Source organism: Peromyscus californicus, unplaced genomic scaffold (genome assembly GCF_007827085.1).
Source record: "Peromyscus californicus insignis strain IS unplaced genomic scaffold, ASM782708v3 Scaffold_3__1_contigs__length_106647218, whole genome shotgun sequence".
Taxonomy (NCBI): domain Eukaryota; kingdom Metazoa; phylum Chordata; class Mammalia; order Rodentia; family Cricetidae; genus Peromyscus; species Peromyscus californicus.
The window spans coordinates 25,073,524-25,099,131 of record NW_026294551.1 but is presented as its reverse complement, the minus strand read 5'-3'; the positions used below and the strand labels follow the sequence as shown (position 1 = coordinate 25,099,131).

The window sequence follows — 25,608 nt, the reverse complement described above, 5'->3', positions numbered from 1 at the left end:
CCCCCCCTGACCCCCGACCCCCGCCGGCCGGCCCCCAGCCCCAGCCCCGGAGGGAGCTCATGGGAGTATGAAGGAGATGGTAGGAGGCTGCTGCGTATGTTCGGACGAGAGGGGCTGGGCCGAAAACCCGCTGGTCTACTGCGATGGGCACGCGTGCAGCGTGGCCGTCCACCAAGGTAAGGCGCGCGGGGCGGCGGGGGGGGGGGGGCGCGGCGGCCGGCGGGGGGGGGGCGCGGGACCCCGGGGGCGGCGCGCGCACCGGGTGCCCTGGGCCGCGCCCTCCGGAGCCCTCCTGGGGCGCGTGCCCCTCCCCCACCCACCTGAAGCGAAGGGCGGCGTGGGCTCTCTCCCCCCCCCCAACCCCGTCCCCAGCCTGGGTCCTCCAGGACCGGGTCAGGCATTGTTTTCTTGCCTATTGTTCCAGTCCCGCGCCCCCCCACCCCAAGTTGAAGGAGTTTTGGGGAGAGTCCAGGGAGCAAGGAGTGAACTCCCTGAGCCCCGCACCGCCGGTGTCGGGGCTGTCCCGGGAATGTTTACCTGCGAGGTATCCCCCCCCCTCCTCCTCCCGCCTGGTTTATTTTGGTTCCCGCTCCGGGAGGAAGAGGTCAAGGGGGGGTCATCCCCCTTTGCTTCCGGATACTGGGAGGAGCGGAATTGGGAAGGGAGGAGAAGGGTCCCACGGGAGAAGGGACTCCTGAAATCCTCCGGGGAAGAGCTGAGGCTGGGAGAGCGGTGGTACAGGGGGCCGGAATGGAGGAGAGGGAGGTTTGGAGTTTCCCCCGGCAGCACATGGTTCGGGAGTTAACTCCTTAAGGAATCTTGCCGAGGGCGCAGGCTGGCATCTCTGCCTGTCTAGTACAGGCAACTGCCCCCTTCTTCCTGAGACAACCCTTAATGCCGTGGCTGCGGGCCCTTCCCGCCAGTCTCCTCCGGTTACCTGCACCACACCTGCTCAGCTTTGACTTTTGACCTGTACCTGCGATAGAGACAGAAAAGGAGGTTCTTGGACCCCCGACTTCCTTGCCTCGTCTCTTTACTGGCCCTTTAAGAAGTGCCCCCCCCCCCCCATAACAACAAACGTGTTACAGTCAGGACTATTTCTTGCTCTGATGCTTGGGGACTGACTGGTCAGGGCAGAGGATGGGAAACGGGTCCAGGAAAAAAATGGGTAGGGAGATGAGGATGGAGGATCTTTGGAAGTTTAAGGTCAAGGACTGTCAAGACTTTCTGCCCCTGTTTGGAATGCTTGGTTGTGTGATTGAAGGCTGCCTCTAGGCTGTTGGACATTTCTTGTGGTCCTGTTTCGGAGTGACCTGGGGTCTGGGGAGCAGCCCCACCTACTGGACTGGTTTTAGTCCACTAGTCTCTCCCCGCCCCCAGTTACTCTGGGAAAAAACCAGTGGCTGAGGGCTTTGCTCAGTGACTCTCCTCCCCCACCCTTAGCTTGCTATGGCATCGTCCAGGTGCCCACGGGACCCTGGTTCTGCAGGAAGTGTGAATCTCAGGAGCGAGCAGCCAGGGTGGTGAGTTCAGATTCTGCTATCTCCTTTTCCTCACTCCATACCTGAACATCTCCTGCAGGTCGAGCTAGGGTACCCTGAGGCAGGGCAGGACTAAGCTTTGCCACTCAGGATATCCTGTTTCCTGACCCCCATCACCAGCCCCGTCTCTCCCTCTGCTCATCACTCAGCTCTGCCCACCTCCGGCATGGGGGCTTTGATTTTTTGTGTGCATATGTGCTTTTTTGGGTAACTTTTTATTATGAAAGGTTGTCAAGGCTACAATGATGAACCTCAGGTCCTCCTTACTCAGCCTCCGGCAGTTATGAGCTCATGGCCAAGCATCTTTCCTGTGTACCCTCACCCCCTTACCCAACTCTTATGTCATCTTGGGTCCTTTTGGATGAGTTCAGGGAGGGTTCAGAGCAGCAGATTCCCCAACCCCTGTGCTCCTTGCATTGGCAGAGGTGTGAGCTGTGCCCACACAAAGATGGGGCATTGAAGAGGACAGACAATGGAGGTGAGGGGACCCTGAACACCTGCTGAGGTCAGCCAGACCCCCTGAGCAGGTGTGGGGTGGAGGCTGGCTTTCCCTGCTCTGCTTGGTACAGGAAGGTTGTGGAAGCAGGGGACAGTCTGCAGCTTGGTGTTGGGAGGGGTGGGGTCTTGCGCCTGCTGTCCTGCTGAGGCTAATCCCCACACTGCCCCAGGCTGGGCCCACGTGGTGTGTGCCCTCTACATCCCAGAGGTGCAGTTTGCCAACGTGCTCACCATGGAGCCCATTGTGCTGCAGTACGTCCCTCATGATCGCTTCAACAAGGTCAGTGGCCCCTTACTAGTCCCCTTCCTGGCCTGCTGTCCTGGGGTGCCACCGTTAATGCTCTCTGGTTCTCTTAGGGAACTCGGGAGATGGGTGGATACTTAAACTTCAGCTACCTTCTGTGCACAGACAGATACATGCCTGTGTTCTGTAACCTGGCAAAATAGTAAGCTCCCTCCGAGTAGCCCAGTCCGAGAATAGCCTTTAGTTAGTAGTGCATTTATTTTCTTGAGTTTCTAATACGTGAGAGACATGGTGTGGCGGGCACCCAGTGCTTGCTGTTCAAGACAGATGTGTAAACAGGCATCGAGATAAAGGGCACCCACTGAGGCTTGCTCGGGTATAAGGCAGTTAAAGAAGGAGATGTTGAAGCTGAGACCTGGGGCGTGAGAAAGAACTGACTTGGATTGAGGATGGCCGGTCCCAGGTTCCATGAAAAAGATGCAACATATGCAGGGGTCCAGCAAGAGGAGCAACGGGCGTATCAGGGAGCTAGGCTAACGTAGATGCTGGCCTCTCCAACCTTCCCAAGGACTGTGCTGTCTGGATGAGGATGTGCGTTGAAAATTGAATACTCCGGCTGGAGAGATGGCTTGGTAGTTAGAGCACTTGCTGCTCTTGCACGGAATCCAGGTTCAGTTCCTGGTACTCAGGTGACAGCGTACAACCACCGTTTACCTCCAGTTCAAGGGAATCAGTCCAATGCACTCTTCTGGCCTCTGAGGGCACCAGGCACACAGTGTTGTACACATACATACATGTAGCCAAACACTCATAAAGTTTAAACCTTTAAGTTGAATATTCAGAATCCATTTCCTCTGGCATACCAGTTGCATTTCAAGTGCTTGATGGCCTTGTGGTTAGCGCTTGTTGGCCTCCAAGCACTTGTTGGCTTGCATTGTATAGGTAGGTTAGCGACCATTTCTCTTCCTGCAGAAAATTCTGTTGGATGGCATTGATCTGGGGTGGTGGGGGACAGGATGGAATTGAGGAGAGGCCGGGGAGTCCCTCAGCAGGCAAGGTGGGGTTCCCTGGAGGAGGGATCAATTGTTCTGTGCCCTGCAGACCTGTTACATCTGTGAGGAACAGGGCCGGGAGAGCAAAGCCGCCTCAGGAGCCTGCATGACCTGTAACCGCCACGGATGTCGACAAGCTTTTCATGTTACCTGGTGAGATTCCTGTTCCCAACCGCTCTGGGGTCTGTGGTGGCTATTGAGTGGGATTATCTTGTGAGAGACGGTGGCGATGCCGTGCTTGGAACTTGGGTCCAGGAAGAAGGAGGTGGGAACAGCTGTGGTTTGTGGCTACACCCTGCTGACCTGCCTCTCCTCAGTGCCCAGATGGCAGGCCTGCTGTGTGAGGAAGAAGTGCTGGAGGTGGACAATGTCAAGTACTGTGGCTACTGCAAATACCACTTCAGCAAGATGGTGAGTCCTGCCCGCTAGTGGGCACACGGGCTATGGGACATGCCTGTGTCCGGTACTGGAAGGTTGAAAGACCCCCATGCTCTAGTTCCTGCCTTTCAGGAACTGTACCTGTCAGAACTAAACCAAGTATTGAGGCTAGGATACAGACAGAACCCCCCGCCCCTCCCCCCACTTGTCAATCCAGGAATCTTAAGCTAACAGAACTAGGACGAGTGGGTTAACAGCTCTTACTGGGACAATGTCTTTGCCACATTCGTGATGACTCTTGTCCTGGTATGGTTCTCCCACAGCCCAAAATGTGCCGCATGGACCCCATTTCACAGATGCGTAAATTAAGCATCCCTAAGAGCGAGATCCAGGACAGGCACCAAAGCTACACAGAGAAACCTTGTCTCAAAAAACCAAAAAAAAAAAGCATCCCTAAGATTATATATATAGCTTGTCTCACAGCTGGTGGGTGGGATTCAGATTAAACAGTTTCATCAGAAAGCCCCTCAGGAACCAGGCCATGCCAGGGGTAGACAGAGCCCTAAGGTGAGGAGGAGCCTGTGCTGGAGGCAGGAGGGAAGGGTGTTGGATAAGACCAGGCAGGTAGTGAGCTTGAGGCAGGGAGATGAGGCGCTCATGGCTGAACAGACTTGGAGATTGCCCAGGCTGGGATGGATCTGCAGAGGTAGGCTCCAGCCAGGACTCCGTGCCCCAGGCCACACAGCTTGGAGAGCTCCAAAGGCAGAGAGTAACACGATCAGATTCGTGTTATAGGCAGATTACCCTGGCAGCAACCCTGAAGCTGGGTGGAAGGACAGCTGCAGGAACGGGGGGTGGGGGTGGGGAGGGTGACAGAGGGACCGGGCTGTCTGCTGGAGGCCTGTAGGTGGACTTGTCTAAACACGAGAGCGGTCAAGAAGCAGAAGGTGACTGAAATAAGATCCACGCTGTTGCTAATCACTGGCTGGGGAGAGGTGGATACTGGGGGTGGTAGGAAGGGGGCAGCTGGCCTCGAAGGGGAGCACACACCCTGGTTCACACCAGAAGGGGAGCACACACCCTGGTTCACACCAGAAGGGGAGCACACGCCCTGGTTCACACTGGAAGGGGAGCACGTCCCTTGGTTCACACCAGAAGGGGAGCACACGCCTTGGTTCACACCAGAAGGGGAGCACACACCTTGGTTCACACTGGAAGGGGAGCACACGCCTTGGTTCACACCAGAAGGGGAGCACACACCTTGGTTCACACTGGAAGGGGAGCACACGCCTTGGTTCACACCAGAAGGGGAGCACACACCCTGGTTCACACTGGAAGGGGAGCACACGCCTTGGTTCACACCGGCCCATCTTGTTTTGTGCCTGTTGCTCTGGTGTAGTGATGAATAGCTTCCCTTCCCTTTTCAACAGTGCCCTGGTTTGCTCATAAATTACATGGTCGCCATGCTTTTTTAGGGTTTGATAGCCACTTAGGACAAGGTCAGGAGTTTTGTTGCCTCTGCAGGTGGCACTGGGTAGACACAAGATCAGAATTTGGTGGGGGTCCCCAGGCCGGGTGGCAAGGGCAGATGGAGGTTACCAGGCTGAGGCTGCCTCCCTCTGTGGGCGTCCAGAACAGACTGGGTCCCGATGTGAAAGAGACTTAGGAGAAAAGAGTTTGATGAAGTAGGAGCGGAGCCTAAGCTGGCAAGGTCTGAAATTAATTTTAGGCTTTGGCAACTGGGGAGTAGTGGTGGTCTTCGGGAGCAGCTGCAAGCCTGGGATGGGTAAAGCCATCAGACCAGGCACAGGAGGGCAGTCCCGGGGAGATAGTTTGGTGTTCATAGCCAGTGGCCCCCAGTTCAGGGCCACAGGTCTTCTGTACAGACATACTGCTGGACAGAGAGGAAAAGCAGGACCAAGGGAGGAAGATCCGATGGCTAACAAGAACTGGAGTTCACGGGGATACTCTTTTTCTGAGGGCTGTGGTTCAGTCTGCCTGAGACTGCTACAAGAACACTGTGGAGTGTAGCAGTGTAGCAAGAGGCCCAAGTCCACCCCCAACCTCGCTGCCCCTTGTTGGGGGCCGAGGCTGGTCCATGCCTCTTTTGAACCTCTGTGGTTGAATCTGTACATTGCTAAGACAGTGGTGCACACCTTTAATCCCAGCAATCAGGAGGCAGAAGCTATTCAGTCTCTGTGAGTTCGAGGACAGCCTGGTCTACAGAGTGAGTTCCAGGACAGCCAGGGCTACACAGAGAAACCCTGTCTCATAACAAAACAAACGAACCAGGACAGCTGGGGAAGCTCTATCTAGGATTTATAGTTTGTCCAGAGTATCACAGGAGACAGGAGCGACCTGCGGGGGCAGAGGGACTGGCCTTAGGATCTTGTGACCCTCAGGAACCCTCCTTAAGCTAATGAAAGAAAGGTTTAGTAATTCCTTTCATTCTTTTTTTGGTTTTTCGAGACAGGGTTTCTCTGTGTAGCTTTGCACCTTTCCTGGGACTCACTTGGTAGCCCAGGCTGGCCTCGAACTCACAGAGATCTGCCGGGCTTAAAGCCCGGCTAATTCCTCTCATTCTCTACCTCCAGAAGACATCCCGGCACTCCGGCGGCGGCGGGGGAGGCGGTGGCGGCAGCGGGGGCGCAGGAGGAGGAGGAGGCAGCAGTGGAGGCGGCAGCAGTGGGACCAGCGGTGGCGGAGGTGGAACAGGGGGAGGCGGCGGCGGCGGCGGCAACAGCTTTCTCACTGGCAGCAGAAGCCGCTCCGCCTCACCATCCACCCAGCAGGAGAAGCACCCTACCCACCACGAGAAGGGCCAGAAGAAGGTGAAGGCCTGCTTTGGCTCCCACACTTCTTTTTAGGGACTGCCACCAGGTGCCCAGGCCTTCCTCTGAGGCCAGCAAGCTTGGAGAGGGGACTAAGGAAGTGTAACTTGGGGCTCAGCGGTTGGGACCTGGTCTCTGTGTCTGTGTAGTCTGTTCTCCCCATGACATGACAGTGTCCCCAACCTACTATTTTGTGGCCCTACATGTTTGCACACATCTAGCCTGTCTATCCCCTTGTGCCCCGTGCTGAGAAGTGCTCACTTTTGTTCAGTGTGTGTTCCAGGGGGACACCCTTGTGAGTGCCTGCTCATGTGTGTGGCACTCCGTCACTGGCACCATAATGGGACAGGCTATTTTTAGCAGGAGGGAGGATGGGGGAGGGGCTCTTGGCTCTCAGAGGATCTTGCCTGAGCCGCTCCTGTCCAGCTGGAGTCTTCCATCCCTCTGTAGAGGGAGAGGACTCGCTGAGCCCCACTCCTAAGAGGGCTCAGTTCCCAACACCCACATGTCATGGTTAACCTCCTTCAGACAACCCGTCCGTCAATATCTGGTCACCCTTTCCTCCCCAGAGTCGGAAGGATAAAGAACGCCTTAAACAGAAGCACAAGAAGCGGCCTGAGTCCCCCCCCAGCATCCTCACCCCGCCTGTGGTCCCCACTGCTGATAAGGTACCACTGCTCATTCTCAGGATGCTGGGTGTGAGTAAGCGTGTAGTGTAAAGGGTCAGGGTGAGCAGGGGCCTGCTTGGTTGGGCATCATCCTCTCACAGCTCGTGGTTAATGTCACCTCTGCCCAGCAAGCCCTGACACATCATAAGGGTGAGGTGGGGGGTGCCTCCCTGTCTGCTAGCAGCCATCGACACCTTTGTCCATACAGAGGCTCAGCATTGGGATCTTGTCTTCCGAGGGCAGGTGGATGGATGGCCCTGCAGCTTGTTTTCCGTGCCCTGGGGCCAACCATGCGGGACAGGCTGAGAATGTCTACCACTGGGAGGACATCTAGATCCCACTTCTTGCTGGGTGGGAGTGGGGGTGGGAGCAGGCTTCTGACAATACCCTGAAATCCCTAGTCACCCCACCCTTCCTAGCAGGCTTGTCTCTGGAAATGGGTGGCATCAGAATGAGCAACAGGCAGGCCTACCCTAGGCCAGTGAGTGCTAATCTGTGCCAGAGCAGACCCATGGGAGTCCCCTGGGGGCCTGGAGAAAGCACTCCCTCTTGTCCCATTACTGCTAGTCACCTCTGCTCCCTCACATGGTTGGCAGGGCACTGGGCATCTTAGCAGGAGGCTCAGGTATCAGGTTTCCAGGGTGATGTTGCTGTAGCAACTGTCCCAGTAACTCCCCTCCTGCTCTGCTTCCCTGGGCTCACCTGGGAAGGCTGGTCGACCTTTCCAGGAGCCTTCAGGCAGATAGAAAGACCTGTCAGGCCCCCTCCCAACCTCCCAACCAGGATAACCCTTGGATATGCTGTAGAGTTTTGCCTATCCCCCCACAACCCATCCCAACATTTAAGCTCCCCTTCCCCCAGCTCCTCCTTTCCGTGGCTTTCCGAACCACATCTGGCTCCCTTCAGAACTCCAGCTGCAGAAAAGAACAAAGGAAGACAGAGGAGGGCTCAGAGGAGGGCTCCGCCCAGGGAGGGGCAGCAGCCCAGGGTGGCTCGCTCTCCCTTCCCCTCATTTGTTCCTTGAGCACAGTTTGAATACCTGGTGTCCACCCTAAAGAAAATCCCCTTCCCAGGTACCAGAGGCACAGCTACCTGGAGACTGGCTCTGGACCGGGGAGAGAAGGGGCGCGTGGGGAGGGCGGAATTCATTCCTCAGAATAACTCAGTGTGGAAGATGCCTTGTCGCTTCCTTCCCCTTCCTCAGGGGTGCTCAGCCACCAGAGAAGTTACGTAACTTGTCTAAAAGCACCCAGCTAGTGGTAAAATTTCGAACCAAAGTGGTCTGGCTTGAAGGGCACCACACGGAACTGTCCTTGCTAGGCTCTCACAGCCAAGGCCATCAGACCCCGAATTTACTGACACCCCCCCACACACACACACCCCCCCACCCCCCGGCTATGTCTCTGGTATGGAGCTGCTCCTGACTCCCAGGAATGTGCTCCTAAGGATGGTTGCAACCGAACCAGGTCCAGAGGCTAAACCACCTAGATAGCATGGTGAGGAGGCCAGAGCCTTCTAGGTCCACAGCTGTGTTCCTCTGACACTCCCCAACACCTTGCCCTCCTAGGAGAGCAGACATGGGACAGTGTGCTTCGGGGCAGCATAGCAACCCTTGACATGCAGGCATGGTTTGCAGGGCCCTGAGAGGAAGACAGAATGGGTCATCACCTAGGTGTGTAGGGGGCTTCCTAGAGTGGGACTTCCTCGCTGGATGTTGGAGGAGGGAAGACAGGCCGCCCTGTGGAGGGTTGGTGTGTAGGCTCGGATGTCCAACAGGAGCTTGCAGTGGTCAGAACCAGGTGGTTGTGAGTGGTAACAACTGGAGGGCCCTAGACCAGCACCAGCCTTTAGGCCAGAGGTATTTACTAGTGATCTTAGATGAGTAGGCCAGTTCGGAATGTGGCCTGGTCTCTCTTGGGTCCTGGGGCAAAGACAGACAGACCTTGGGTTCAGGACATTCCCTAGAACTCCACAGCTACCTCCATGTTCAAGAGTCTCCCACGGGCTCCGTGCCTGGAAAGCCTTCACAGGAGACTCCTAGTTGGGCCCAGGTCCTATGCCTTCGCCCTCACCCCGAATCAGGCTGAGCTGGACTGTACAGCCTGTGATGAGTGTCTCTTTGGTCTCTCCCTCAGGTCTCCTCAGCTACTGCTTCCTCCCACCATGAGGCCAACACTCAGGAGACCTCTGAGAGCAGCAGGGACTCAAAGGGGAAAAAGCTTTCCAGCCATAGCCTGAGTCATAAGGGGAAGAAACTGAGCAGCGGGAAAGGTGTGAGCAGTTTTACCTCCACCTCCTCCTCTTCCTCCTCCTCTTCCTCTTCTTCCTCCTCCTCTGGGGGGTCTTTTCAGCCTGCAGGTGAGTATGGGTGTCCTGGAGGAGGCTGGGAGCGGGAGCCTGCAAGGGCCTTTGCCTGGTGGTTTCCATCTCTCGTTGTTTTTACAAGCTGATGTGGGGTAACAAGGCAGGGAATCCCCCCAGTGGCTCACTTCCCAGCTGGACTCTCTACCCTCCCCCCCCCCCCTTTTTAAAGATTTCTTCATGTGTGTATATGGGTGCTTTCTCTGCACAGCAGAAGAGGGCATGGGATCCTTATGGACGGGTTGTGTCGGATCCCATTATTGATAGTTGTGTTCCATCTCATTATAGACGGTTGTGAGCTGCCATGTGATTGCTAGGGATTGAACTCAGGTCCTCTAGAAGAGCAGTTAGTGCTCTTAACTGCTGAGCCATCTCTCCAGCCTCCACCTTTCCCTCTTAAGTCAGAACCCCTCTTTTCTTTACAGGACCAACCCCTCTAGCCCCGAAGTAATGTCCCCTACTTTTGTGTCAAAAGGGCCATTTGAAAGCACCAGTATTAGTTCCAGGCCCAGTGGCCCGTAATCCCAGCAGCAGCTGGGAGCTGCAGGATCGCCTGAATTTGGGGCCAGCTTGTGTTGAGGAGTGAGACCCTGTGCCCGGCCCGTGCTAATGTGACAGTAATTTGCTCAAGGGTGGGAGTTGCTTTCCTCCTGTTTTATTTCTGCAGGGACTGTTAACCTAGGACCCAGAGCCGGCCAGGACCCAGGCTCCGCTCGCGTTCTCCCTCCTGCTGTAGGGGAGGGGAGGTCCAGCAGTAATCCCTTCCTTTGTTGCAGGCTCATCCTTGCAAAGCTCTCCTGACTTCGCAGCATTCCCCAAGCTGGAGCAGCCAGAGGAAGACAAGTACTCCAAGCCCACGGCCCCCACTCCGCCAGCCCCTTCCTCGCCCACGGTCCCTGAGCCTCCGAAAGCTGACCTCTTTGAACAGAAGGTGGTCTTCTCTGGCTTTGGGCCCATCATGCGCTTCTCTACCACCCCCTCCAGCTCCAGCCGGGCCCGAGCCCCCTCACCTGGGGACTACAAGTCTTCCCATGTTTCCGGGGCCGGGGCCTCAGCAGGCACGCATAAGCGGATGCCTGCACTGAGTGCCACCCTTGGACCTGCTGAGGAGGCCCCTGAGACAGGCCTGAAGGAGAAGAAGCACAAAGCCAGCAAGAGGAGCCGACATGGGCCAGGCCGTCCTAAGGGTAGCCGAGGCAAGGAGGGTGCCCCAGGCCCGACTGCCTCCCTCCCTGGGGCTCAGCTGGCTGGTTTTACTGCTACTGCTGCCTCACCCTTCTCTGGAGGGTCCCTGGTCAGCTCTGGCCTTGGGGGCCTGGCCTCCCGGACCTTTGGGCCTTCAGGAAGCTTGCCCAGCCTGAGCCTGGAATCCCCTCTACTGGGGGCAGGTTAGTGACCCCTGTAGTTAGAGAACATCTGTCTCAATGTCTAGCCAATCCTGTGAGGTCAGGGGCATAAATGAAAGAGGAAATGTAGCTAGGTAGAAACCGCTCCAAAAGGCAGAATGGAGGTGGCCATTACCTCTAAGGTGCTCCCTTAGATGTCTTGAGCATGAAGAGGTTGGGGTAGACCCTAGCAGGACTTAACAGTGTTCTGTAGAAGAGTAAGACAAGCTAAGAATTGCCCAGGTTAAGGCAGGTAATAAACTGAATGGCCTGCGTCCCAGGCATGCTGTGTCCCCTGAAGAGGGGCTGCCTTCAGTATCTGAAGAGGAGTCTGGGGTAGAATGTGACCTTAGAGTTTCCTCTGTGTCTTTGTACCTGCAGGAATCTACACCAGTAATAAAGACCCCATCTCCCATGGTGGAGGGATGCTGAGGGCTGTCTGTAGCACCCCACTCTCTTCCAGCCTCCTGGGGCCCCCAGGGACCTCAGCCTTGCCCCGCCTCAGCCGCTCCCCGTTCACCAGCACCCTCCCATCCTCTTCTGCTTCCATCTCCACCACTCAGGTGAGGTGCTGTCCCTGGCCCCTCCTGGGCAGGAGGGGCTGGCACTCCTCTGTGGGCCGCTTCTCCAGGTGCGCCACACAATGCAGCCTTGGTAGATGCAGGAGGCAGTGAGGCCAGAGTCCGTTCCTCCCAACAGGTGTTTTCTCTGGCTGGCTCTACCTTCAGTCTCCCTTCTTCCAACATCTTTGGAACCCCCATGGGCACTGTTAACCCCCTCCTCACCCAGGCTGAGAATAGCCACACAGGTACGCTGCTGGTCCCTGCTCCTGTTTCTGCGTCTTCTGAAGGACGAGGCTGTAGAAAGCGGGAGAGTCCCTTCCCACTGGCCATTGCCTACTCTGCCTAACTAAATTTACTTCACACACTACCAACCAGGGGGCACCTTCCAGGAAAACAGGTGCAGGGCCAGGCATGGCAGTGCTGCTCCATCCCACAGAAGAGAAGTGAGCTGCTCTGAGCAGTGGGTAGAGAATGCCAAGGCCAGCTCAGACAATCCCGGGCCAGCCCAACACCCTTAGCACTCTCCCTGGCCCCATGCTGTGCAGTTGTAGTCGGGGCCACAGAGGTCCTACCAGCTGGGCTTTCTACTCTCCAGGTATTTAGGAGTTAAGGGGGTGGGATGCAAACTCCCCTCCTCTCACCCTGGAGTCTACTCAGCCCCTGAGAGTCTAAGGGAGACTCCGGGCCTGTCAGCCTGGGGGCGGGGCTTAGCTGTAGGCTGCCACTTCAGGTAAGCTTTTCAAAGAAACCAAATCAGACTTCAGTTTCAGGACCCCGTTGGGTAAGATTGGGGTGTGTGTGTGTGTCCATCTTGTGGCCAACAGTTTTCTCATCTGTGTTTATGAATGTAAAAAGTCAAACAGAGCTAATTAGGATAATACAATGATTAAGGACTTGCCTTGTGTTTGCTGAGCCCTCCAGCTAAGCACTTCACTTTTATGACCTTATTTTAATCCTCGGAACAATGGCTGTAGCGAGGCTGGTTACCGTCTCAAGGTCACGCAGCTAGTGTCTGGTTCATTTGATCAGGTTTGTCTTGACCTCAGATTCCGTAACTGGAAGATCTAGAGGCAGACAGCAGGAGCCCTGTCCTGAGATGGGGGTGCCCGGGCTAGGTTTGGGAGGTACTGAAGGAGGGGTTTGAGGCAGATAGTCTCCCTCCCCGCTGATCCTTACCAATCCCTTCTCCTTCCAAGAGCCAGACCTAGAAGACTGCAGCTTCCGGTGTCACGGGACCTCCCCCCAGGAGAGTCTCTCTTCCATGTGAGGGAGGGTTGCACCTTGCAGGAGGGAGGAGTGGGTGGGGACCGGGATTGAGGATCTCCTGGTTGGGGGGGGGGGGCCTGGAATCAGGGTGCTAGGTGAGCCTGAGTCCGTCCCTCCTCTGGCCGGCAGGTCACCCATCAGTAGCCTCCCTGCACTCTTCGACCAGACAACATCGGCTCCCTGTGGGGGTGGCCAGTTAGACACCACAGCCCCGGGGACGACTAATATGGAGCAGCTGCTCGAGAGGCAGGGCGATGGAGAGGCTGGTGTCAACAGTGAGCAGGGTGCCCAGGGATGGGGGCCTGCCCCAGCCGCTCCTTCCCCTTTTCCCTGTGCTCTCTCTGCCTTTGTCCCTCCTGGCTCAGATCTTAACCAGCCCCCAGGTTGCACCCACCCCCCTCAATCTCAGGGGCATCAGGGCCCTTCCGCAGCCCTCAAACCTCTATATCCCAGATCCACTGTACTGCCAGCGGGAGCAGCTTCCCCAGAGAGATCTGGGTCGCCTTTTCCCTCCAGACCCTGGCCGCCCCCCTGGCCCTGCCTCCTTGATGCCTGTGAGGCACTAACCTCAGGCTCCTCCTCTCTGAAGTTGTGGAGATGCTGAAGGCCCTGCATGCCCTGCAGAAGGAAAACCAGCGTCTGCAGGAGCAGATCCTGAGCCTGACGGCCAAGAAGGAGCGACTCCAGATCCTCAACGTACAGCTCTCCGTGCCCTTCCCTGCCCTGCCCGCTGCCCTGCCTGCCACTAATGGCCCCGTCCCAGGACCCTACGGGCTGCTTCCTCAAGGTGAGGGGGCCCAGTCCAGGCTGGGGTGAGGAACTCCTGCCTGGTGACTTGAACTGTCCATCGTATCTCCTGTGCTCCATCCTTCAGCGGGCAGCACCGACTCCTTGAGCACCAGCAAGAGCCCTCCGGGGAAGAACAGCCTTGGCCTGGACAATTCCCTGTCCACGTCTTCCGAGGTGGGCACTGCCAGGAGGGGCCGGGGAGGAGCAGCTGCAGAGGGTCCTTTCAGTCTGGTTACTACCGGCCACTGTTGGAAGCTGGCCGAGGAGCAACCGCTTTTCTCCTCAGTCGTTGTTTTAGAGAAGTAATGTGTGTGGGGTGCCTCCTTGACACAGGGCACTGACGAAGCAGACAGAGAGGAAGGTAGACGCAGGCCTCCTAACTGACGATGATGGGCTGAGCCCAGGAGAACAAGCAAGCGGCGAAGGAGAAAGAAAGATGAGCTCAGTGAAGGGCTAGAGGAGCATGAGGGAAGGCCGTCCTGGGGAAGGGGTGTTGAGAAGCGTTTGTGAAGGGTTTATTACAGTGCCCCACACAAACTAATCCCTGCGTAATTGGTAGCGGTTGGAAGAGCAGTTGCTCTTGTTATGTTGTGGTTCTTACTGGAATCAAACAAACCGGGTGCTTGTCTCTTCTCCGCCGCTGACTGACTGTGACTTAGGGCCGTCACGATCGTAAAAAGAACACTAGTTGCAAGCTTCCCTGTGACTTAAAAACACGAGTCTCTCTAGTCTCCACAGTGACCTCGTGGAGTGGATATTACTAGCACCCATAGTGCATGAATACATAAACCAAGGCAGAGAGGTTGAACCAAGGGCTACCCAAGGCACTGAGTTGTGGGCATGGGGTTTGAACCTGAGCCTCTCACTCCAGTGAGAGTTCTGAAGTGGGAATAACAAACAGGGTAGTGCAGGTCAAGTCCTAACCACTGGACCTGGTTCCTTTGAAAAAAAATCAGTGCCATTACCGTTGTTTGTTACTGAGCCAGAACAAGAAGGGTGCTGGGTATCCGGAAGTTGTCAGTAAACTCGATCTATGAGTACTGTGTAGACCGTTAGCTTCCATCACTGGACTGCTGTTTCTCCAGGGTGCTTGGAGGCCTAAGGGGCTTGGCTTCAGGAGAGTGCTGGTGGGTACTGGACTGGGGGCCAGAAAGGTCATGCTGGCCCTCCGCCCTCTGACTTGTCCCTTCCCCCTCCCTCCCCAGGACCCCCACTCAGGCTGCCCGAGCCGCAGCAGCTCATCGCTGTCCTTCCACAGCACGCCCCCACCGCTGCCCCTGCTCCAGCAGAGCCCTGCTACTCTGCCCTTGGCCCTGCCTGGGGCCCCTGCCTCGCTCCCACCCCAGCCACAGAATGGGCTGGGCCGGGCACCTGGAGCAGCGGGGCTGGGGGCCATGCCCATGGCGGAGGGGCTGTTGGGTGGGCTGGCAGGTAGCGGGAGCCTGCCCCTCAATGGGCTTCTGGGGGGGTTGAACGGGGCTGCTGCACCCAACCCTGCGGGCTTGAGCCAGGCTGGCGGGGCCCCCACGCTTCAGCTGCCAGGTTGTCTCAACAGGTGAGGGAGAGAGCTCAACCCCAGGGAAGGGGAAGGGAGGCTGGATGTGGGAGGGATGCCCCCCAGTACCCCTTGTCCCCCTAAAGGGAAAAAGGTCCCTCTGGCTCCATCAGATTTATAATCTTGGCAGTCTGTTGACTTCCAGGACTCCCTGAAACTTTAGCCTCCAGTGCATCTGGGCAGGAGTAGTTGAGGGGACAAGATCTTAACCGTGTCCCTACCATTAGTCTTCTGGACAGGTTGTCTGTCCGTCTGCCTGGGCCTGAGGGAGTCTGGGAGCTCGTGGGTATGGGGTACACTTCTCTGCACCTGCTCATCTGTCTTACCCCTGCCTCAGCTTGACAGAGCAGCAGAGACGCCTCCTTCAGCAGCAGGAGCAGCAGCTCCAGCAACTCCAGCAGCTCCTGGCCTCTCCACAGCTGACCCCAGTGAGTGCCCCCTCCCTGGCCAACCCCTGCCAGCTCTACCCAAAGCCATCGGGGAGGGGCTCCAGGCTGGTGGGTTTGAACCTGTGGGGCTGCTGGGCAGGGGCTGCTGGGAGCCTCCGGCTCACATTGCAGTGAGGAGAGGGGCAGGTCCGGTCACTGAGCTGTGCAGTCTTCAGGGGAGTTCCAGGATCTCGGGGAGGTATCTGAGCAGGCGACGCTCTCTCAACCGGAATCTTGGGTCTGTCTTGTATGGTATGCTCTTTCTTCTTTGGAGGGAAGTGGTTTCACCTTTTCAAAATGAGGGAATGAAGCTGGAGTGTGGCTTAGTGGCACAGCATACATTAGGTCCTTGTATGTATCCCCAGCAACCTGGGTGTGGTGTGTAGTGTATGACAGTAGTCCAAGCATTTTAGAAGCTGATGCTGGAGAATGGCCATGAGTTTAAGGCGAGCCTGGGCTACATAATAAGTTTGAGTCTGCCCAGGACTTCAGAGTAAGACATGAGTCTTAAAGAAATACACACACACACACACACACACACACACACACACACACACACACATACACACACACACACCACTTTCCATTTTATTTTTGTTTCATATCTCTGTCTCTGTACCACGTGTGTGTGCAGTGCCTACAGAGGCTAGAAGAGGGCATTGGGTCCCCTGGAACTAGACTGTTTATGGACTGTGGAAAGCTGCCATGGAGCTGCTGGGGCTTAAACCCAGGTCCCTTGGAACAGTAGCCATGGAGGCAGCATCTCTCTTGCCCACAAATGAATTTTTTTTATTTCTTTTTGTTTGTATTGAGTCAATGTCTCCCTAGGCCTGGAACTCCATATGCAGACCAGGCTGGCCTTGAACTCACAGAGATCCTCCTGCCTCTGCCTCCCGAGTACCACTCAAACCAGTTTTTTTTGGGGAAAAAACCACAATGAAGGGAAGTACTTGGAGACTGTTGTCCCAATTCAGTGCTTTCATTTGGAGTGGCACTGTGGTTGGTTAGGGACCGAGGACCGGACAGTGGGCGGGGCCGGAGGTGTTTACACTCTGCCCTTGCCCAGGAACTCAGTTGGCAGATGCTTACCTGGCCAGTGTAGTCATTTTCTCGTGCAGATAGGGAGGTAGAGGCCCACAGTGCCAAAGTAGACATGGAATCTGGGTCTTCCTGTCATGGGCCTTATGGTTCCAGTATGAGGGGCCCTGGTCTGGCAAGGCAGGCAGCTTTGGGGAGGGACAGCAGGGGCCCACTGCCAATGGACAGTCCGTTGTCCTTGCAGGAGCACCAGACTGTGGTCTACCAGATGATCCAGCAGATTCAGCAGAAACGGGAGCTTCAGCGGCTGCAGATGGCTGGGGGCTCCCAGCTGCCCATGGCCAGTCTGCTGGCTGGAAGCTCCACCCCACTGCTGTCCGCGGCGGCGGCGGCGGCGGCGGCGGCGGGCACCCCTGGCCTGCTGCCCACAGCATCAGCCCCACCCCTGCTGCCTGCTGGAGCCCTGGTGGCCCCTTCCCTCGGCAGCAATACAAGTCTCATGGCCGCAGCAGCTGCGGCCGCAGCAGTAGCAGCAGCAGGCGGGCCTCCAGTCCTCACTGCCCAGACCAACCCCTTTCTCAGCCTGCCTGGGGCAGATGCCAGTGGGAGCGGCCCCAAAGGAGGGGTGAGTAAGGGGCCTGGGCCTTCCTGTATCCCTTCTAAGGGACAAGCAGAGGATGCTTACAGTGATGTCATCAGATACATCCGAGGTGGGAGGCAGCAACCCTAGGTCAACCAGATAGGGTTCCCTTCTTCAGAGTCAAGAAAGGCCACTCTGAGCGGGCACCAGTAATAAAAGGGCCACTGAGAGAAAACAGCCTGCCAGCTTGGTGGCTCAGTGTGTCAAAAAAGGGTGCTTGCCACCAAGCCCAATGACCTGAGTTTGATCTCAGGGACTCTCGTAGTGGAGGGAGAGCCCTGATTCCAGAAATCTGTCCTGCTGTCCACACATGCATGTACACACATGCACATGCACACTGATTGTAATTGTTTTGTTTTCTTTTGTTTTAAATTCCTTTTTAAAAAGAAAACAGCTTTCCAGTGGGAGGAGTAATTAGAACAGGCCATTTCCTTTCTGTACAGCAGTTAGAAAAGATGACCCTCTGGGTGGGCCAACACAGAGGAAAAGGCCTCTTTCTTCCTTGGAGGACTAGCCTGAGCCCAAGAAGCCAGTTTTGGGCACAAGCTAGGCCTTTCCTCACTCCACACACTGCAGGCTAGGCTGAGGCCTGGCTATCTCCTACTGCTCCTACAGCAGCCTTTTCCATCCTTGGGAGCTGTTCCCAGCTGGGTTTTAGGGCCAGATGCCTCCAACACTCAAAGCCTCCCTTCCTGTCTTTCCAGACCGCTGACAAAGGAGCCTCATCCAGCCAGGAAAAAGGCTAACTCCACTCTGCCCCTCCTGACCCCTACACAGCTTGAGGGTCCTTGTCCGGAATGGGTTCCTGGACCCAGACTCTGGAGAGCCAGGCCCAGAGCCTGTGCTGATGCCCAGGGAAGTGTGTGCCTGGAGTTCCAGGTGCTGTGGAGAGAGACTGGAGGGAGCCCTTCCACATGCCCATTCCCTACTGCACTGGCTGCTTCAGGAGAGAGGATCAGGGGAAGCAGGCTCCAGGCCTGCCGAGGAGCCCCCATCCTCCACAGATGCCTAGGGGCCCCCCAAAGAGCAAAGTAGGTCATGGCATAGGAAGTGGAGAGTTGGTTGGACCTACCGCATAAACCAGTCAGCACTTGAATGGGGAAGGTGAAGGGTGGGCCCTTGGGCCTATCCCTGTGTGGAAATTCCTCACGGAAAAAGGGCTGGTCCCAGTTGACCTTCAGTTTCTTCCCAGCAGAAGGTGTATCCCTTTGACTGTTTCTCATCATCCCTCCCCACTGAGGGTCACAAGCTGAGCTTGGAAAAGCCTACAGATGTGGGGGGCTGAGGAAGGGCAGGATAGCACCTCTTGGGGCCCCATGATGGGGCTGGGCGGGGCAAAGTCCCTCGTTGTCCTTGGTGTCCTGCCCCTTTTTGCACTATTGGCTTGAGGAGTGCCGAGGGTGGGGAGAGGGAGCAGCCTGACTCCACAGAGCGTGTGTGTGTGCGTGTGCATGTGCGTGTGCGTGTGCGTGTGTGTGTGTGTGTGTGTGTTGAATTGTCAGTCTGTTTAACCTGTCTGTCTGTCTGTCACCTCGTTCTCTGGACCTGGGGCCGCCAAGGGCAAGGACAGGAGCAGTGGCTGGCACCAGACCCAGAGTTCCTAGCTCTTGTAGCCCCTACCAACCCCCTCACGAACCCTGGTCCTTTTCCAGGGCATGAATGGTTAACTTTTAAAGAAAATAGAACAGTACTCCAGTATTGGAGAATTCCTGGGGGCTGGGGGCTCTGTATCAGGGTAATATCCTACCTTCCCTCCTCTGGACCCCATTCCATCTCAGGGCCCCCTCAGGGCCTCCTCCCCACACTGGTAGTTTGGTCTTTCCTGGCACAAGAGGGAAGGGGAGGGGCGAAGTGCCACCTCTTTAAGCAAGTCCCCCTCTCAGAAGTAGCTAGCCTGCCTCTTAAGCCCCACTCTCACCAGCTCGTAGAACCACTTAAGCTGACAAATGTCCCTTTCACCCACCAGCTATTTTCCAGGGTGTAGTAGTAGGTGGCAGAGTCAGTCTGCCCAGGGCCGTTGTGAAAAAAACATGGAGTGGGACATGGGAGCGCAGCCATGGAGGCCTCTGTCCCTTTTGGTTGCACTGGCTGGGACTGAGGGTCAGTTCCAGTTTTCCCTAATGTTCATGTCTGTGGGCCTCTTTGCATGTGTGCATTTTGGTGTGTTTCTGTTTGGGTTTTGTTATTGGGGTTTTTTGTTGGTTTTTTTTTTTTTTAATAAAAAAGATGTGTATATTTTTGGCAATGATGGAAACGTAGTGCAGATATATTTTTGCCTGTGCTGCTCAACTCTTTTTTTCTGATATGGAAAATAATATTAATATTCCTGTTGATAAGACTTTGTAAGATGTTAGGGTGGGTTGGGAACCTTCAGAGGCAAATTCTTTGGCACTAGGAAGGATTTTGGGGGGGCATTTGTGATGACCTCAGAAATACTTTTCTAACTGCTTAGTATAGAAAGACAATTTCATCTTTGCGGCTCTCACTTCCTATCCGAAAGCCAGTGAGTCTTGAGATTCTTAGACGATTTGCTTATCCAGGCCCACACCGTTGCCCCAGCCACCATTCAGAACCAAGTGGCCTCTGCTGTGATGTCTGGAAAGCCATCACATGTGAAGCAGGAGCTCTAGGTGCCCTGGACCCAGATGCTCCCTTTTCCCAGTCACTCTGATCTTTGGAACTCTAGTCTCAACTTTCCGGAGCTTTTTTTCCGACTTTGGGCCAGGATGCCCTGGCATGTAGTCAGGTTAGATTTGCTGAGAACTCTGGGCCTTGCATGGATTGGTGCTGCTCTTTTTTAGTTTTTCAAAACAAGGTTTCTCTGTGTAGCCCTGGCTGGCTGTCCTGGAACTCGCTCTATAGACCAGGCTAGCCGCGAACTCAGAGATCTGCCTGCCTCTGCCTCCTGAGTGCTGGGATTAAAGGCATGCGCCGCCACCCCCGCCACCACTTGGTGGTGTTTCTCCTTATGCTGAGGAACAAGGGAAGTTGTGACACTTGGTGCAGCTTCACAGGGGAACTTACGATGACCCTTGAAGGGAGCAGAGGCCTGCAGGATGGCCATAATGACCTCACATCTTCCAGCCTTGGTGTCTTTTTTTTTTTTTTTTCCCCTGAAACAAGGTCTACTCTATTATGTAGCTCTGGCTATCCTGGAACTTGCTATGTAGACCGGGCTGGCCTCAAACTCACAGAAATCCACCGGCCTCTGCCTCCTATGTGCTAGGATTAAAGGTGTGTGCCACCATGTCTGGCTTCGGTCCATTTCTTGATAAAGAGCTTTGGTGGAGTGAGGGGAAGGATGCAGATTTGGGGCCATCTCTGTCTGGGGGAGGAGGAGGATGTGGTTTGCAGAGCGGAAGTGGAGTTTGAGAATGCATGAGTGGATCTTAATGTCACCACCCTCAGTGAGAAGAGATGAGTGAGTAATGTGTGTGTGCTGAGTCTGACCCACCAGTGGGGTCACGGCTAGTGGGTATCAGTGCTAAAAGGGACTCAGCTGTATTTAGGGGTCATTGGAGCTGGCTTTCCAGGTGACTGCTCTAAGCCTAGGAGGGACAGGTACTCAGTGACAGCAGTGTTAAGCCTCACCTGGCCTGGTCATTCCTATCCCATCATCCAGCCTCTAAGCTGCAGCTGGTTGGCGGGCAGGCTGTCCCTGTGTGTGTGTGGTGTGTGTGTGATGGTGTGGTTGTGAGTGTAGGGTTGTGCCCACGGTGGGAAGGTATCTATGTAGCACTGACTGTCTTAGCTCTGAGCTGACGAATCCTCTCCATAGACAATGACACTTTAAGGGTTGCCTTTAAGAAAAAAAAAAAAAAAGAATAAATTGTTATCTCCTCATCCCCTCTCCCTCATCCCAGCTTATGGGTTTCCCCTCAGGCTCCTGGGTCAACTGCTGCCCCTAGGTAGGTACCCTGATCTTGAGGCTGGTGACCCTTTCCTGTGTTGAGACCCAGGGAGTGCCCACCCTAGACTCCTAGGAAGGGCCTGGACAAGTGAGGGGAGCCCAAAGAAAGGCTAACATTTCCATTTCCCTTTCCCAAACTGGCAACGCTGACAGGTTTTCAAAGACACAGGTTCCCCACTGCTTTTCCATCTCAAGAGTGCAGTGGGCCAAAGGGAGTAACAGGCAGCTGGTTCCTGGGAAGAGGTGCCCAATAGGATGTAGGTAACTTCACCCGGATCTTGGAGGAAGACTGGGCCCGGGAACCCTTGCGATCCCTCTAGCTACTTCCTCCTGGGTTGCAGCTGTGTTATAATTTCCACCAGACCACCTTGTCTTGACCTACTGAAGAGGTGGGGACCGAGAGCTGCCCCGTTCTCCTGTGTTCACTTTCTCCAGGCCCACTTGGGGCTGAAGACCGAACTCTGGCTCCCTTCCTTCCATCCCAGCCTGTTTCCATGTAGCAGATCCTTCCTAGGGGAGCAAGGAAGGGAAGCCACAGATTGCAAACCCAGGGGCTCATTTTTCATTCTTTCTGAAACCTTTATATCCTCAGCCCAAGAGGCAGTGTTCCCTTGCGACCTCCAAGCCTGGAATTGTGCATAGCCTGGGTCTTGTATCTTTGTATAACGGATGTTATTTGTACGAAGGGCAGTTCGTAAACAGCACTTGTTCTTTTAATAAAAGAATGTTTTACTTAAAAAAAAAAAATGGAAATCCAAAGAGACCTTGCTTTGTCTGGCTTCACTGAAGGGAGGGAGATGGGCTGCCAACTATGGGGGCCTGTGGGAGGAGGAGGACGGATATGTATGGTCAATGACCCCTTTTTAAGTACTTGGAGGAGCAGTTCAAACCGGAAGTCACAGAATATGCGGTGCAGGTGAAGATGCGGACACCGGAGCCCTGCCGGCTGATCGATCCCCACCCTGCGTGCGCTCTTGAACACACTCACTGCCTTGGACTCCCAGGGCCAGGGCGGCACCTGCCGGCTCCAGGGCTGCGCTGCCTGCCCCTCCTGCGCGGGGCCGGCCGGGCGGCGTCTTCCGGGAGGGGGGAGGGGGCGGGGCGGAGAGGGTGGCGACCCGGACGCGGCCATGCGCAGAGCGGCCGTGCGCGGCGTGGGGACGAGCCTTCACGCTGTGGTCATGCGCGGAGCCTCGGTGAGCGTCCTCTCTCGGATGACCCCGGGCCGTTCAGCCCCGCCTCCCCCGGCCAGGGCCAGACTCCGCCCCTCGGCCCTGCGTCCCCTCGGGGCAGTCCTTTTTCCTGTGGGAGCATCGAGTGGATGCCAAGACCTGCCTCTGCTGCGACCCTTTTCCCAACCCTTTTGTCGCTCCCACGACCCCTTAGCCTGTGGTCTTTTCCTTCCCAGATGGGCTTCCGGCGTCCTCCCTTCTCCACTGATTTTATTTTTCTATTTCCAAATCACATCTGCCGGCCTGCCTTGTCGAAGCTGTGCCAGAGGCGGGAAATCTCCTCTTGGCTGGTGAGTACACCGAATGCCGCCTTCTCTCTGCACACAAGTCCCATCACTTCCCCTGATTTCAGGGCTACATCGAAGACAGCGACAGGGGACACCCCTGCCCCCAGCAGGCGCTAGGAAAAGTTTTGTGGGGCTGAGGGCAGAGGGCAAGGAGCCAGGCTTCTGGACCGAGGCGAGGACAGCCACTTGATAAGCCCATCCCCAAGGTTTGAAGAAAGTAGCAGGGATCATGCAAACTTGCACTACTTCCAAGGCTTGGGATGACCCCGAGCCTCTTCTCTTCCCTGGCCCTAGGCCCGATGGTTCCCCAAAGACCCAGCCAAGCCCGTGGTGGCACAGAAAACACCGATCAGGTTGGAGCTTGTTGCCGGGAAAACCTACAGATGGTGTGTATGTGGCCGAAGCAAGAAGCAAGTAAGTCATTCCTGTGGCCTTTCACTTAGATGCGACACAGCTCTATCGTCCTACCACCCTGAACAAGCCTGACCTCAGAAGCTAAGCAGGGTTAAACCTGGTTAGTACTTGGATGGGAGATCCGACACACACCCCCATCTCCACCCCTCACCCCCACCCCCACTTGGAGTCAGCATGGTCCATCCCGGGAACTTTCAGCCCATCCATATTTCCTTTCTTTCTGTATATACCCGAGATACAATGTGGGGGCTTGGTAGCAGAAGACCAGCTCACAGTGTGTCCATCACGTCCCTCCCAGGAAGCGTTCAAAGCAGAGCCGTGGAAGATGGCCCTTCAGTTAACTGCCAGTGCTGTAACTGGCTTCTGTCCTTGCAGTCCCGTCTCCCTCTGCACCCCTGTTCTCCAGCTCCTGGGCACCAAGGACTTGTCTTTCTCCCTCCACCTCGTAGGCAGCATCTCTGCCCATGTGCCAGGCTTTGGACCTCACAGCTGGGAAGGTTCTGCCCTGTCTTCCTCAGTGTCCCTCCCTAGGTCTCGTCATGCTCTGCTCCCCTTGGATGTGACTTCTGTTTGCCTGGTGCCTTTTAATGCCATCCTGCATTGTAGCAGGAACCTCTCTCTCTCTGGAGAGCTCTGCACTGTTCTCCATGCTGTGTGACTGGTATGAGAAACCCAGATCCCACGGCTTACTTTACCATAGATTTGTTGTGTGGCCTTTGAACAGATATTCCAGAGGGTGGGGCAGTTTCAAGGGCATGCCAGCCAGAGGACTGGGGTGGGGCAGGTGCCATGCCCTTTAGGCAGGGTGCTGGTCTGTCTCCTCCATTTCTGCCCCTAACAAAGCCTCTCCTCTCTTTGGGCCTCAGTCTTCATCATCCTGCTTTGAAGGCATCTTGGGAGGGACATGGTACACACATTAATAATGCTACCCCAGGCAGGCAGGTTGTCAAAGACACATCCTTGTTGTTGTTTTCTGGACCCACTCAAGACTGACCCCACTCTGGAAAGGCACTGGGCTGCTGGGCTCTCTCTCACCCTGGTGACCATTGAGAAGAATGTCACTTTCATGAGTCAGTGGGGGTTCACTCAGCCATTCAAAACAAAACAAAACAAAATGGAGGGTTGTGGCTATAGCTGAGTTGATAGAATGTTTGTCTGTTGTACACAGAAGCCCTGGAGTCTATCCCCAGCACGGAATCAACGGTGTCGTTGGGGTCCACAGAGGTTTCTAGTGAGATCTGAGCTTGCTTTACACAGCAGGGCTGCATTAGGGGATGGCTTGACCACGGGCATGGTCATCGGGTGTTTGGAAGTGTCTGCACTTGGCTGTGCTGGGGGGAGGTCTTTTGCTCCACCCCTTGGCATTCCTTTAAAAGCCCCTTTGAAGAGACAGAAGGGGTCGGTGGGTTTTGATCCAGGCCCTCCTGAGGCTATCCTGTGTTTCTGTCTCTCTCCCTCCATAGTCTATCTAAATATTTTTCACTTCTCTCTCCCCAAGAGTACCCTGGGGTGAAAGTGGGAGCAGGTCTCCCACAGGGTGTGATGACACACACCTGTAGTCCTAGCACTTGGAAGGCAGAGGCAGGAGGATAGGAGTTCAAAGGTCATCTTCAGGCAATATAGCCTGTTCCAGGTAGGCCTACGTTACATGAGAACTTATCTAAAAACAAAAGAATGGGACTGCTAATGCTCAGTGGTTCAAGACACTTGTCACACCACCTTGCTGACTTGTGTGACCCCCCTGGGCGCACAGGGTAGAAGGATAAAACCAACTCCCCACAGTTGCTCTGTGACTTCTGTGAGTGCACAAGCCCATGCCTGCACACACACACCCACACACACACACCCCAAATTTTAAAAATGTAAGAGACAACAAAAAACTCCAACCTTGTTTGTATTAACATTGCCTCTCACTGAGGCCCAGTTCCCTTTGCAAACTGTCCTGGGGCCTTCTGGGTTTCCCAAAGGTGAGCAATGAAGAATACTTGTAATAACTGTACAGTGACCATCATTTCTTCACGGCAGTCTTGCCGTGACCCCCAGATGCAGGGCTAACGGTGGTCAACTCTCCTCCTACCCCATCCCTCTTCTTTTTCTCCCATCAGCCCTTCTGTGACGGCTCCCACTTCTTCCAGCACACTGGCCTTTGGCCACTCAAGTTCAAGGCCCAAGAGACCCGCACAGTGGCCCTATGTACCTGCAAGGCCACCCAGCGTCCTCCTTACTGCGATGGTACCCACAAGAGTGAGCAGGTACAGAAGGCGGAGGTGGGCTCCCCACTCTGAGGAGTACTGCGGCTCCCCGCCTCCTGCAGCCTTCCCCTCTGTGGAGCCAACAGTGCCACAGAAGGGAACATCCAAAGACCAAGTTTTTAGCAACTGTTCCCTGAAAAACCTGTAATCTCCTATAGTGCAGTTGAGAGCAGGCCCCTGGCTCAACACCTGGTAAACTGTCATTAAACAATGCGACCCACCCTCTGAGTGTGCCTGTGGTCACTGGCAAGGCTCACAGTGCCTCCTGCTAGAGTT

General features: G+C 55.6%; 2 protein-coding genes across 6 annotated transcripts; both read left to right on the top strand.

Moving 5' to 3' along the window:
- On the top strand, positions 1 to 21,066 carry Mllt6 (MLLT6, PHD finger containing). 4 transcript variants are annotated; one of them, XM_052759085.1, is made up of 20 exons: positions 1 to 176; positions 1,444 to 1,523; positions 1,965 to 2,019; positions 2,210 to 2,319; positions 3,385 to 3,488; positions 3,653 to 3,746; positions 6,311 to 6,544; positions 7,114 to 7,212; positions 9,348 to 9,570; positions 10,350 to 10,961; positions 11,340 to 11,521; positions 11,658 to 11,766; positions 12,718 to 12,784; positions 12,917 to 13,062; positions 13,377 to 13,574; positions 13,662 to 13,750; positions 14,782 to 15,131; positions 15,469 to 15,559; positions 16,842 to 17,222; positions 17,942 to 21,066. In XM_052759085.1, the coding sequence occupies exons 1-20, from the start codon at positions 68 to 70 to the stop codon at positions 17,981 to 17,983; spliced, it is 3,375 nt and encodes a 1,124-aa protein (XP_052615045.1). In that variant the 5' UTR covers positions 1 to 67; the 3' UTR covers positions 17,984 to 21,066. The 4 variants fall into 4 exon arrangements, with proteins under 4 accessions (XP_052615045.1, XP_052615046.1, XP_052615043.1 ...); XM_052759086.1 differs by having other exon boundaries at positions 6,308 to 6,544; positions 9,348 to 9,483; XM_052759083.1 differs by having other exon boundaries at positions 6,308 to 6,544.
- A 1,193-nt stretch (positions 21,067 to 22,259) lies between these two features.
- On the top strand, positions 22,260 to 25,553 carry Cisd3 (CDGSH iron sulfur domain 3). 2 transcript variants are annotated; one of them, XM_052759096.1, is made up of 4 exons: positions 22,260 to 22,343; positions 22,637 to 22,669; positions 22,961 to 23,080; positions 25,186 to 25,553. In XM_052759096.1, the coding sequence occupies exons 1-4, from the start codon at positions 22,278 to 22,280 to the stop codon at positions 25,363 to 25,365; spliced, it is 399 nt and encodes a 132-aa protein (XP_052615056.1). In that variant the 5' UTR covers positions 22,260 to 22,277; the 3' UTR covers positions 25,366 to 25,553. The 2 variants fall into 2 exon arrangements, with proteins under 2 accessions (XP_052615056.1, XP_052615055.1); XM_052759095.1 differs by lacking the exon at positions 22,260 to 22,343 and having other exon boundaries at positions 22,357 to 22,669.
- The last annotated feature ends 55 nt before the right edge of the window (positions 25,554 to 25,608 follow it).

Excerpts from the sequence above, each read along its gene's own strand:
- Mllt6 (XM_052759083.1), top strand. The coding sequence starts at position 68 with ATGAAGGAGATGGTAGGAGGCTGCTGCGTATGTTCGGACGAGAGGGGC. Across the intron at positions 2,020-2,209 it reads GAAGAGGACAGACAATGGAG|GCTGGGCCCACGTGGTGTGT; the intron begins GTGAGGGGACCC and ends ACACTGCCCCAG. Across the intron at positions 2,320-3,384 it reads CTCATGATCGCTTCAACAAG|ACCTGTTACATCTGTGAGGA; the intron begins GTCAGTGGCCCC and ends TGTGCCCTGCAG.
- Cisd3 (XM_052759095.1), top strand. The coding sequence starts at position 22,469 with ATGCCAAGACCTGCCTCTGCTGCGACCCTTTTCCCAACCCTTTTGTCG. Across the intron at positions 22,670-22,960 it reads GGGAAATCTCCTCTTGGCTG|GCCCGATGGTTCCCCAAAGA; the intron begins GTGAGTACACCG and ends CCCTGGCCCTAG. Across the intron at positions 23,081-25,185 it reads GTGGCCGAAGCAAGAAGCAA|CCCTTCTGTGACGGCTCCCA; the intron begins GTAAGTCATTCC and ends TTCTCCCATCAG.